This window comes from Giraffa tippelskirchi, chromosome 1 (assembly GCF_054371585.1).
Source record: "Giraffa tippelskirchi isolate mGirTip1 chromosome 1, T2T-mGirTip1v1.2.pri, whole genome shotgun sequence".
Classification (NCBI taxonomy): Eukaryota; Metazoa; Chordata; class Mammalia; order Artiodactyla; family Giraffidae; genus Giraffa; species Giraffa tippelskirchi.
In genome coordinates, this window is record NC_137275.1 from 206,585,392 (window position 1) to 206,598,250 (window position 12,859).

Sequence of the window (12,859 nt, forward strand, 5' to 3'; positions counted from 1 at the left end):
AGTCTGATACCTGGTTAGGGAACTAGATCCCACATACTACAATTAAGATTTCCCATGCTGCAACTAAAGATCCTGCATGCCTCAATTAAGACTTAGTCCAGCCAAATAAATAAATAAATGTTAAGAAAGAAAGAAAGAATTGTGCTTCACTTTCCTGATCTTTCTCCAGCTCTTCATGGACTGGAAAATGAAAGACGCTGAAGCAGCCAAATTGAACCTATAAGTGGAAGTCATGTGTTGAAGACAGCAGCAGGGCCTGCTACAATTTGTGGGGCCCAATGCAACATGAAACTTCAAGCCTTCTTGTTAAAAAAAAAAAGCGGGGGGATTGCCATTAAATGTAGTAAAATTTATAGTTTTCTCGTCTTTCCATGCTCTTTCTTTCGGCATTTTTTTTGCTATTTAGTTTTCTGCTAAGTAAACTTAAAACTTAGATCATTAACATGAATTTTACCATTCATTATATTGTGCAATGTCCATTTGTAAATGCAAATATAAGAACATTTAACTCATGTGCAGAATCACCAAAATTACATGATTTGTATTTTGTAATTCATTCAAGCATATATATCTCATTCTTATCAGAAGAGTATAAATGCTGCACAAAACTGACTCAAATGTTTTTGTTTCACTTCTTCATATATATTCTATCAACACTCTATCTTCAGGTTATTTATGAGTAAGGAAAGACTGAAAGTAAAAAACTTTTCCTTTCTTTCTATGCTGTCATTTTCAATGTAAGTGACTTGTTAATACAGGGAAGTAACACAAGTAAGGAAAGATGTGATAAGGTTACTTGCTGTTTGTGTTTCTTAGAGTATTATTGTCTTCTTTCTGGATTAGTAATAAGTTCTAGTTTAAATGGAGAGCATGTCCTGTCAGGACTCCCAGGACTGCCTGTGGCTTCCCTCACTTCCTTTCTTAGTCATCAACATAACATACTTGTACTCACTTTGAGTTTCTCTGAATTCCCATGCACTATGGGTCCACTGGAACTCTGGGTCCATGGAGCACTGCCAACGTGACATGCAAATAGAGTGCAGGAATGGCAGACACGGATTGTGTATTCCTCTGCTCACCTGCACGTTCCATTGTTCCACTGGACTTTACTTTTAAAACACAAGTTCAAAGATAAAATTAGTAAGACTTTCAAGATGGTAACAGCAGCCCATTAAACCAAGCTCTGGGCCCTTCTGAGCATGGGGCTCTGTGGAACTGCACAGGTCAAATAGTCATTAAGCCAGACCTGGACTGCCTACCTGCTGCATGTTGAGACTGAAACACACTTCTACCCAGTTTAAGCTGTTGCATTTTGGGATCTCTTTGTTACACTTTGTACCCTGACTCATGCAAACACTTTCAGTTCTCAAAAATATCCCTTCCCACAATCTGGAGACTATGTGCTATAATGAGTACTCTAAGTCATACTTTTAACATTTTTGAAACTGGAGTGAATCTTATAATAAGTGTACTTTTAATATATTTATTTTACTTCCCCCCCCAAAAAAGTCATTAAAAGCTAGAGATTTCATGTTTTATAATTGAGGACATCTTCAAATCAAAGAGAGAGTATATTCATGTAACTCATTAATAGAACTTTAGATTCATAAAATATTTTAGCGTTAAAGATCAGATGTTCCGGAAGATTCTAAAGACTTAAAAAAATTTTTTTTAAATTTTTTCCCTTAAACCGGTCACTTTTTGAAATAAATCTTTAGTGAGACTATATATAGTTGTTGTTCAGTCATTAAGTTGTGTCTGACCCTTTGCAACCCCATGGACTGCATCACACCAGGCTCCCCTGTCCTTCATTCTCTCCTGGAGTTTGCTCAAATCCATGTCCATTGAAACTATATATAGACAGATAAAAGTGCAGTGGGATGATAGGCAACCCAGAACATCCACCCCTCCTCTCTGCTGACCTACAGTAAAAGGAACCTTTAGAGAGCAGTATGAAACATAATGAAAAGACGCCAAGCCAATTCTTTCATCTTTGGCTGGTGCAAAGCACTAAGCAAATCTTTTAAAAATAACGACTTTATTGAGATACAATTGGCTTATAATAAACTTCACATTTGTAAAGTATAACAGTTGATGTCTTGACATATGATTACACCCATATGTTTTCACACATATGAAAACATCACTGCAATCAAGATATTGAACATATATTTACATCACCCCTGAAAGTTTATTCTTTTAATTTTATAAGCCCCACCCCATCTCCAGGCAAAACTTATTTGCTTCCTGTCACTATAGAGATTAGTTTGCATTTTCTGAAGTTTTACATAAATGGCATCATTCAATATGTAACCAATATTTTTTTTGGTCTAGCTTCTTTCATTCAGCATAATTATTTTGAAATTCATCCATATTCACCCTTTTCATTGCTGAGTAGTATTCCATGTGCTGCTGATGGACATCTGAGTGGCTTCCAGTTTTTAACTACTGCAAAATAAAGCTCTATAAATATTCATGTATAGGTCTTAAAGTAAATGTATGTTTTCATTTTTCTTGGAATAAATACCTAGGAGTGGAATGGCTAGATCTGATCAAATAGTATATATATATATAACTTTTCAAGAAACTTCCCACTTGTTTTTCAAAATGACTGTACCATTTTATATTCCCAACATGAGTGTATGAGAGTCTAGCTGCTCTGTGTCCTTACCAACACTTGGTGTAGTCATTTAAAATTTTTTTAGCTATTCTATTGGGTGTATGATAGTATCTCATTGTAGTTTTAATTTGTGTTTATCCAATGACTAATAATGTTGAGCATCTTTGTTGTGTTTGCCATCTTCCGTGTTGGGAGTATCTGTACCATTACTTATAAGTCTTTCAACTGTTTCAGTTTTTTTTTTCCTTGTAAACTTTACACTCTTTATAAAGTTTCTGCAATAATGAGAATGCTTTGAGGCAGTTTATACTCTTTGTCTATTCTAAAATTTTGTCGATAAAACTATTAGATAGACAGCACTATTAGTTAGAAACAAAGAAGATCTGTGTTAACAGAGAACTATCCAAATGGGCTGATATTTATGGCATCCACAGAGATGATTCACACTTATTCAAGCTGGCAGAAATGCAAGTGAGTGGGGAAATGATGGCATAGAATTGGGAGACAGTGGGAAAGGCTGAGAGGAATAGGCTAGGCAGGGCAAGATTGATTTTGCTCCATCCAAAGTCTCTACTCCCACATGTGCCCCAAACTATTTATATCATGGTCAACTCTTTGCAGCTCTTCCCCCTGCCTCCCAATTGGTTTTTATTTTTGTCATGATTATGGATGAACCTTTGTTCCTTTATAGCAAATATGTTAAGGAGATGGGAACCCTAGTTCAGCAGAAGAAACTAGCTAGAGGCTGTCCTTTGCGGCAAGGCTGCCAAGAATTTTCAACAGTGGGCCACTTGATCAGAAACCCATGTGTAAGCAAAAGAAAGTTTATCTATATGCCAGTGTTAACATATAGCAAGTTTTGTATTTTTAAAAAAATGACTTCATACAAAAGCACAATAATAAGCCTAGAGTTTGAACTTGTCTCTCTAGCAAGCAGATAGGGTGAGAACACTGACCTAGACTAGAGTTCTGAAGATAGTTTATAATGGAGGGTAATGGGTGTGACTAGGGGTAAAGGATTGAAGGGCCTGGGCAGAGGCAGAAGTGAAGATAACAATCACACTGAACAGGAGAGAAGAGCTAGTCATGTAAGAGAGGAAGAGGAGATAGACAACTTTCAGCCGACTCTCCTCCTGTTTCCACCTTGGCCTGTAGGAGAGAGGGCACTTTTGCTGCTCCCATGCCCTCTGTCTATCCTTCTGACTAGCTTCTTTCTGAGGGAGGAAGAATTCCACAAACGCTCAAAGCACAGGCCAATGACCAACCCACATTTAATGAGAGGATGGAGTCTCTAAGCTGGTGTTCCCTCATCTGCAATTACAGCCCCCTATTTCAGTACCCGGGGTCAGGGTCTGTCCATCCTCTCTTCTACACACGTGCTCTGCATCAATTGCCTCTGGTCTGTTCCTGAACTTTCCACCACCCCTGGGTGATGGAAATGATGGAAGTTTCTTTAGGATTCTAGGCCTAAACAGCATAATCCAATTTGGCTTGACAAAGATCTCCGTACTGGGAGACAATGGGGTGCCTATCAGATCATAAACATTATTTGGGGACTTTCCTGGTGGCCCAGTGGTTAAGACTCCACACTTCTACTGCAGGGGAGTGCAGGCTCAATCCCTGGTCAGGGAACTAAGTTCCTACATGCCAGCAGCACGGCCAAAAAAATGTTCCTTTATTTTCCATTTGGTTATTGTTCTCATGGGCGTATTCCTCAATTAGGAATCCCTGAAGAGGTTTGAGTGATTGGATTTCAGCCCCTAAACTGTAACTAACATTTCCATAATTAATCCTCAAGACAGTCCCAACCCAAGTGGGGCCCAAAAGAAGCACAATAGTACCTGAGACTACAACAAGGGTCAAGGTGACAGGGTAAATAAAGTGGAAAGAGACATGTATATATATAACCAAATCATTTTGCTGTATACTTGAAACTAACCAACATTGTTAATCAACTATACTCCAATACAAAATAAAATAAAAAACAATTTAAAATAGAGGGGAAAAAAAAGAAAATGCAAACAGGCTCCTTTGAGCTTCATCTGTGGGTAAAGAAGAAATCATCATTCAGCCATCCACCTACCTACCCATCCATCCATCCACTCAACACATTTCTGAGTTCTAGGCACCAAGCTGGGACATCACGATATAGCAGCAAACAAGTTGAACACTATCTGAGGGAGGATTAGGAAAAAAGGTGGGAGAATGTATGTGAATTTGTCATAAAAGGAAAAAAAGTTAGAATGAGAGATCTCACAGCATTGCCCCAACAATCTTGGACTTGTTGAAGCTCCTGTAGAAAGAGAAATTAGAACTAAACAGTGGAGCTTATACTCATGAACTGATTTGGAGACTCTGGGCATAAGAAGTATTGATTTGAGGATCAGGTAACAAAACAGCATAGAACTGGAGAAGGGTCATTGTTTCCATGTTTTCCAAGAATCCAACACTGACCTGTAAAGCAGATATTCCTAGCATTCACCAAAATCTGTTCTCTTCCCTTTTATATGTTGATATAGAAGACCTCTCTGCACTTTTTGGGCCTCTTGCAGTTGAGTGGCTCAGGCCATATGCAGTCTACAGTAGAGAAGACCTGGTGAGTAGCCATTCAGTCCTTTATCTGGTGAGTACCCCTGTAAACCTGCTTGGTTGATCAGAGAGGTTTCCTGCTCCTAATGGAGCAGCTCCAGGACTGTGAAGTCCTCAGTCTAAGTTGCTAGGTTTCTACAAGTGAAATAGTTCCCCTAAAGGGTGCCCAGATCTTTATTAGATTTTGTGGTATTGAGAAATAAAAACCTTGTCATAGCAAGCCACTGACTGAGACATTGGCTTTTGTCCTTGCTATGCCAGTTTACCCTAGCCTGGAAAACTGAGAGTTTGCTGAACACTAAGAAATAGTAACCCTAGCACAGGTATTCATGTTCCCAAAATGGCTATCATGAGCAGGGACAAGAGAGATGCCCTTTAGAGTTACTTTGTGGAGCCAGAATAGGAGAGGAAAGACCAGACAGATGCTCTGTGATGACTGTGGTTAGCAAACTGCTTTGAGAACACATAGTTGTAAGCTTTCTCCTTGGAGATTCTCCGAAATATTTGAGTGAGATTTTTGAGGGGTGGAGAAGAGTGTCAACAAAGGAAACTATGCATTATTTGATATTAAATGACTATATTAATGTCACCAGGTGAGACCTGGTGTCTCTAGGTATTAATTGACTGAGTTGTGGGATATCTTGTGTTGGAGAGGGTTTGCAATTCCAGTTCTAGCTGGCAGAGCTGACTGTGTTCTTCTCTTTGTCCTTACTTCTTCCTTGAAGAGTAAACTCCCAAACATTGTTCACATCACTAGAAACTTTGGGATCTCCCTAGGATTCATGTTGGACTTACCTCCAAACTTCCAAGGATAATGAGCTCTCTTGGTAAACATAATTTGATTTCAATTTCATTGTTTTCTCTTGAAACTGAGCACAGATAGGAAAATATTTCGAATGCAGCTGTATTAAGGTTTGCATGCCAAATAAAGTTTCAGAAATTTATAACATGGTCCGTATTGTGCATTAAAATTCATGCGACCACTTTACAAAATTGTGAATCTTGAAAAAAATCAAAGCTCTTTATGTGCCCCAAATCAGCAATTTCAGGACAGTTCAACAACAGATTGAAAGCATAGTTTTCAGTTGTCCATGGCTAATCCCCATATCCAATTTGAGTTTAAATAATCTGTGCTTCTTTGAAAGTGGCAACAACAATCTTATGGTTTCCATGATGTTTTCATGTACAGTTGTTCAGGAAGAAACTCTGATGGGCCTCTAGGAATTGGAGAAGCTTCTCCAAGCCCTGTAATGCCTTTAACTAATTAATCCTATAATTAATCCTGTAGCACTATATTTTTGAAAGGTTCCTATGACCTAACCATATGATTATGCAGTTAAGTAAATCTAATCTAAATAAATCTACATGTTGCTTTGATTTCTAAATACCGTATAAAGTGGCACGATCAAGAAGAATACTAAACACTTTGATCACTGCCCCACCTAGGGTCACTGTTCACGTTTTGCCTTTGAGCTATCCATATAGATCTACTTCCTTGCTGTCAAAGATCTCTTCTTGTTTGGATGGTGAGTAGAGCCCTTCAGGTCAGGAAAGACAGGGCCTCACACAAGCCACAAGGGAATAAATTGTGGTTGGGCTTTTCCCATTTATTTCCCTTTGCCTCCAATTTGTCTAGGAATGGGCCTATGGCCCGTATCTGGCAGATGAAACAAAAGGAGAGGTCAGTTGGGAGACTTCCTGTAATTGTTCTTCCTGGAAAAAAAAAAACACAGAAATTCACATGAAGAAAGCATTTTACCTCAGCGTTTCCTTTTTGCTTTGAATGTGGACTTGATCTTAGAAGCTGCAATAGCCATGAAGTGGCAAAAGGTGGCAGAACAAGACAGAGGAGAGTCTGGGTCCTTAATGACATCATTGCACTGCTGACTGACTTCTTAGGTGAGAAAATTTAACATCACTATTGATTAAGGAAGGCCCTGGGAGACGGGATTCTGTTATTTGCTGCTGAATGCATCCTAATGCTACAACCATCCCAAGCTGAAACCAACCTGCAAAATTCACAACACAATTTCCAGACATAAGTTAGAGAAAGTGAAAGTGAAGCGTCTCAGCCTTGTCTGACTTTGTGACCCCCATGGACTGTAGCCTGCCAGACTCCTCCGCCCATGGGATTTTCCAGGCAAGAATACTGGAGTGGGTTGCCATTTCCTTCTCCAGGGGATCTTCCTGACCCAGGGATCAAACCTGGATCTCCCAAAAACACCCCAAACATCTTTTTCAGAGAAGTGGAGTGATAATAGCATTTTTCCAGTTCATTTGAGCTCTCTGATCTTTGGCAAATGAAATCAGAATTTTCATTTGCAAACCAAACATTGTCAAGTGACTAGAAATTACTAGTGAATACTTTCTAACTAGCTAAGAATTACATTTTCTGAAAACTCAGGTCTTTCTCTTATTGCTTTGTTTATTCATACAGGGGAATCCTTGGTAAGGATTAGAGGTGCTGAAGAGTTATGAACCATGACTCTGAGTTAACAAATATTGCATTGTTTGTGGAAGAGCATTTTGATAAGCTAGCTTTACAGCCAGATTGACAACTTTGGCCAATATTGTTTCAGTGTGAATCGACAGAAATTAATTTTAAAAGGAATGAGTGTCTTCAGGCTTCAGATCTACATGAAACTGATGAGGACAAGCAGAAGAAACTTTTGGCCCAGTTAAATATTCTTCAGAGTTTAAAGAAGGGTGCTTACTCTCTTGCGGTGGGTGAGGAAGTCACCCACCTATGAGGGCAGAAAGCTCTAGGAGACTGGATCTAACGTGCAGTTAGCTGTGGAGAATATAAGCATTGGAAAGAACAGACTTTGCAAAAGAGACCCAAAGGCTACAAGCCTTGGCAAGGCAATGACCTGTTGGTTTTCACCTTGAGAGACTGAGGACAGTTGTGACCCTCACAGTCCTCTTCATGTGAGGATCAACAAGCTTTTGTCACCAAGATGAGATAGTAAAACATTTGGGGTGAAGTTGTGAGGTTTTCTTTCTCTTTTTTTGGTTGCATGACATCTGAATCTAAGTTCCTGACCAGTGATGGAACTCATGCCCACTGAAGTGAAAGCGCAGAGTCTTAACCACTGGACTGCTGGGGAAGTCTCTGGAGTGAGAGGTTTCCTTGATTCTTTTTTGAGGTGAGGGCAAGTTGCTGCCAACAAGGTGTGTCACCTCTGGGCAAGCAAAGGCTTTTCTTTGGAGGTCAATTTTATTCAGTTTCAGAAAAAAGACCTCACGTGAATTTGGATTAGAAAATAGGATATTAAGAGGCTTGTTTTCCTGGAAATGCAAGAAAAAGAAATAAACCTTCAATGATAATTTTCTGAATCTTCCTCTTACATCAAAACATACATATCTTCTCCCCACAGCACCTTCTCCAAGAGTCAACTCACTCTCCTTAAATTCCTCTTAGCTGGGACAAGCCAATTCCCTTCAACCACACCTCTCCTTTTTTTTTCTGGAAACAAATGTTTATGTAAAACATTTCCTTTGTTAGTTGGAGACTTCTTTGGTGGACCACGTTGTGCTCAGCAAAAGTGGTTGCAGAAGAGCTGAGGAAGTTGGAGTAACTTAGACCCCTGGCATTTTGGGGTGATTTATAGACAGTATCCTATAACCCCACCACCCCAGACTCACCTTACTATAATAGTTGCCCCCTTGGATGCCAAGGTCCTGAAAAGAAGAAAGCTGTCTTACTCACTCATTGTTGTGTCTGTAGCACTAGGCATAGTCCCTGTCACCCTGTAGGCACTCAATAAGTGAAAATTAATATGTGAGACATGACACTTGGTGTCTTTTAAAAAACAAAAATTACTTGTCCTTAAGGGCTCCTGAGATGCCATTCAGAATTTAATGTGTCTACCTTAGTGTGAGGACTAATGTTTAAGTGTGACAATAAGGGGTTAATTTGGCTGAAACAGTTCTTTTCTTCCATTGGCTGGTGTTAACTGATATCTGGAATCAAGATTGCCTGGAGAAATATCAATAACCTCAGACATGCAGATGACACCACCCTTATAGCAGAAAGTGAAGAAGAACTAAAGAGCCTCTGGATGAAAGTGAAAGAGAAGAGTGAAAAAGTTGGCTTAAAACTCGACATTCAGAAAACTAAGATCACGGCATCCAGTTCCACCACTTCATGGCAAATAGATGGGGAAACAATGGAAACGGTGAGACTATTTTTGGGGGCTCCAAAATCACTGCAATGGTGACTGCAGCCATGAAATTAAAAGACGCTTGTTTCTTGGAAGGAAAGCTATGGCCAACCTAGACAGCATATTAAAATGCAGAGAGATTACTTTACCAACAAAGGTCTGTCTAGTCAAAGCATGGTTTTTCTAGTAGTCATGTATGGATGTGAGAGTTGGACTGTAAAGAAAGCTGAAAGCTGAAAAATTGATGCTTTTGAACTGTGGTGTTGGAGAATAGTCTTGAGAGTCCCTTGGACTGCAAGGAGATCCAACCAGTCCATTCTAAAGGAAATCAGTCCTGAATATTCATTGGAAGACTGATGCTGAAGCTGAAACTCCAATACTTTGGCCACCTGATGCAAAGAACCAACTCATTGGAAAAGACACTGATGCTGGGAATGATTGAAGGTGAGAGAAGGGGACGACAGAGGATGACATGGTTGGATGGCATCACTGATGTGATGGACATGAGTTTGAGTAGGCTCCAGGAGTTGGTGATGGACAGGGAAGTCTGGTGTGCTGCAGTCGATGGGGTTGCAAAGAGTTGGACACGACTGAGTGACTGAACTGAACTGAACAGGTATCTGAAAAACAAAACATGATTCTAACCTTTTCAAAGCCTTTTCTCTTTCAGATTCATGACTGTGTTTCTGCAGATTGAGGCATTTATGCTAATAGTTCAGCTAGACTGATAAAAAAGCTTGAGTCAACTGAATATTGCTAATATGATTTAGGCATTTATCAAGTTGGGGGTAAACAGCTAAATTTAGATTTACTTATGATTAATTTGTTTGGCGTAGCTCCTTATACAATAATACATGAACTACAATTTTGAATGTGAAGATACATACCATTGTTTAGTATCTTTGAAAATATGGCTGCTCTTTCCTTTTCTTGTTCAAAAGAGGGAGAGCATTCCATGTGTACGTTACAGGAAGAAGATGCAATCTTACCGCTCCTTTATCACAAACCTCTCTGGAGGGGCAGCCAAGCTGCTTTTGCTGGTTATGGCTTCTGGTTGTGTATGTATTGCGGCTGGACAGGGGCTTGGTAAAGGACGAGAGTAACTGTCCAAACATGTTGCTAGAAAGAAATCTACACACACTTATTGACTTCTGTTTCAGGTCTCCCAGTCACAACAATGCCAGGGTTTACAGTTTTTCTGGATAAAAGCAAATAGGGGTTAGACAAAATTCTTTGTCTAACATGTTGCCAGTGCATGAATTTTGCAGAGGACTCAACTTGTTCAGTTAAACAAAGCTACACTAACAGAACATAAAAAACACCCAAGTTGTGTACCAGAAAAAATGATCCTTAAAGTTTCCTGCTCCTCCCATCCAGCCTCTAGGTAAAGTTTACCTCTCTATTCTTGGTTTGTGTTAAGTCATACAATGCTTTGCCAAAGTCCACCCCTATCATGCAGAGCTACGTGGTAAGACTTAAACCATCTCGCCACTTACTGAAAGAACTTGAGAAGAGTTCATTGGCACCAGGTGGTGATCTTTCCTTCATTCTCTTTCCAGCCTCTTGCCTATAAGCCCTAGAATAGGTTGTAGAGCCACCATGGGTGGTATGCACTTCTGGATGATTCCCATTGGTAACACCAGGAAGATGCAGCAGTTGAAACCTGAAAGAGAAAACCCATCCCTCCCCTAAGAATAACACGTAGGGAGGACCCCCCCCCCACAAACACACATGACCCCCAACACACACACTGAAGCCAAGACTCTAATAACAACAAAGGAAAAAGTAGCTATGTGGTGGTGTAGAAAGTTCCTTTTTGCATTCGCCATTCTCTTTGCCTGGAATGCAAGTAGGAAATTTTTTCAGGAGTCAAAATTGTACATGGCAACCAATCCTCACTACCTGGATCCCCTTTGCTCCTCCCTAATTTTCTTCCCTAATCCCATTTCTCTTCCTTTCTGTATTCCTCTTTTCTGTATGCATTTCCACTGTGGATCCCTTTACTCTTTTCCTCTCTTCCTTCCTTTCTTCCTTCCCCTACTACCGCCATTTCTCTCTCTCATTCATTTCCTACTATGCGTCAGGTATTGTTCTAGGTTCAAGGGATAGAGCAATGAATGAAACCCAGAAGACTTCTGATATTGTGGCACTTCTATTCTGTAGTGGGGTGGGGAGCATGGAAGAGGGAAAAAGACAAAATAATAAATTTTAGGTAATAACAAGAGCTTCGAAGGGAATCAAATTGCATAAAGTGATAGATGACCTGGGAGTTGGGAAGGGATAAGAATGCTTTAGATGGGATTAAAAGACTGTTGGGGGAGGAGGGGTTAAATTTTAATTGAGATCTGTATACAGGAAAGATTCAGCTAAGAGAAAAGCAATCCAGATAGACAGAATGGCAGCGCAAATTCCCTTTGTAGTAAGAACCAATGTAACAAGTCCAGGGAAGTGAAAGAGAGCGGGTGTGACTATAGCTTGGAAAAAGAGGATGGAAGTGGCAAGACATGAAGTTTTGCAGGGACAGGTCACTTCTGGCCTGGAAGGTAATGTAGGGGTTTGTATTTTATTCTAAGTGTGATAGGACGCCAGGTCCTAGCAAAGGGATGAATTATTTATCCAGAACACTCCATTATTTTGTTTCTTTGTATTCTCCATAGGCTAGCCCTATCAACATTTCATGACAGTGGGGCAGATATAGAGGATTTATTACATAAAGGAGTCTGGGACACACAACAGGTGACAAATGTGATAAATTAATCCTTTGCCTTTGGATTTTCATCTGGTTTTACCCCCAATTTGTTAACATAATACTTTTAAAAAAAAATCACTCATCTATGTTTCTGCATAGGTCATTAGGGAAAAGATGATGAAAATTTGTTAATTTTTTTTATGGTTGCCATGGGAGGAAGGATGGGAGGAAGGAATAATTAGGGAGTTTGGCATGATCATGTACACACTGCTGTATTTAGAATGGATAACCAACAAGGACCTACTGTATAGCACAGGGAATTCTGCTCAATGTTATGGGGTAGCCTGGACAGGAGGGGAGTTTGGGAGAGAATGGATATATGCATATGTATGCCTGAATACCTTCCCTATTCATCTGAAACTATCACAACATTTTTAATTGGCTACACCCTAATACAGAATCAAAAGGTTTTTTAGGGAAAAAAAAAGAAAATCTGTTAAATTTTAAAGCAGAACTCCCCACTCATTTCAGAGCGATGACTCACAACAATGCTGTAATTCGACTACTGGAAGCCATAGCACATCTCCATTGCAGTTATATTAAGTACTTTAAAATTATATCTCCAATCATCTTTGACATAGTCCCAAAGGTATTTCAAACAAAATCCAATCTAAAAAAAACAGTGTCAGTTAATGAACATTTCTCAGCAAATTCATGTGGTTGGGATAAAAATATCCAAATGGTTCGTGTGACTTTAAAACTATCCAATTTTGTATCATGTCACTGTAATTCAAAATG

The 12,859-nt window shown here is 39.5% G+C and overlaps 2 protein-coding genes across 25 annotated transcripts in view; both read right to left on the minus strand.

The window, feature by feature from the left end:
• Positions 1 to 6,922, minus strand: part of ALDOB (aldolase, fructose-bisphosphate B) — a 39,047-nt gene extending 32,125 nt beyond the window's left edge. For 2 of the 5 annotated variants that reach the window (XM_081573536.1, XM_081573545.1), the window contains exons 1-4: positions 6,005 to 6,922; positions 5,075 to 5,197; positions 2,380 to 2,448; positions 953 to 1,109 (exon numbers count right to left, since the gene is read on the minus strand). In XM_081573536.1, the coding sequence (XP_081429662.1) occupies positions 953 to 975 (23 nt within the window). In that variant the 5' untranslated portion in view covers positions 976 to 1,109; positions 2,380 to 2,448; positions 5,075 to 5,197; positions 6,005 to 6,922. Of the gene's footprint in view, positions 1 to 952; positions 1,110 to 2,379; positions 2,449 to 5,074; positions 5,198 to 6,004 lie in introns of those variants that run through there. The other 3 variants (XM_081573567.1, XM_081573572.1, XM_081573563.1) reach the window with 2 other exon arrangements.
• Positions 2,022 to 12,859, minus strand: part of PGAP4 (post-GPI attachment to proteins GalNAc transferase 4) — a 73,583-nt gene continuing 62,745 nt past the window's right edge. For 4 of the 20 annotated variants that reach the window (XR_014077786.1, XR_014077780.1, XR_014077795.1 and 1 more), the window contains 2 exons: positions 12,606 to 12,731; positions 8,203 to 11,035 (listed from right to left, as the gene is read on the minus strand). The gene's annotated coding sequence lies outside the window, so the exon portion shown is untranslated. Of the gene's footprint in view, positions 2,449 to 6,004; positions 6,923 to 8,202; positions 11,036 to 12,605; positions 12,732 to 12,859 lie in introns of those variants that run through there. The other 16 variants (XR_014077810.1, XR_014077807.1, XR_014077808.1 and 13 more) reach the window with 13 other exon arrangements.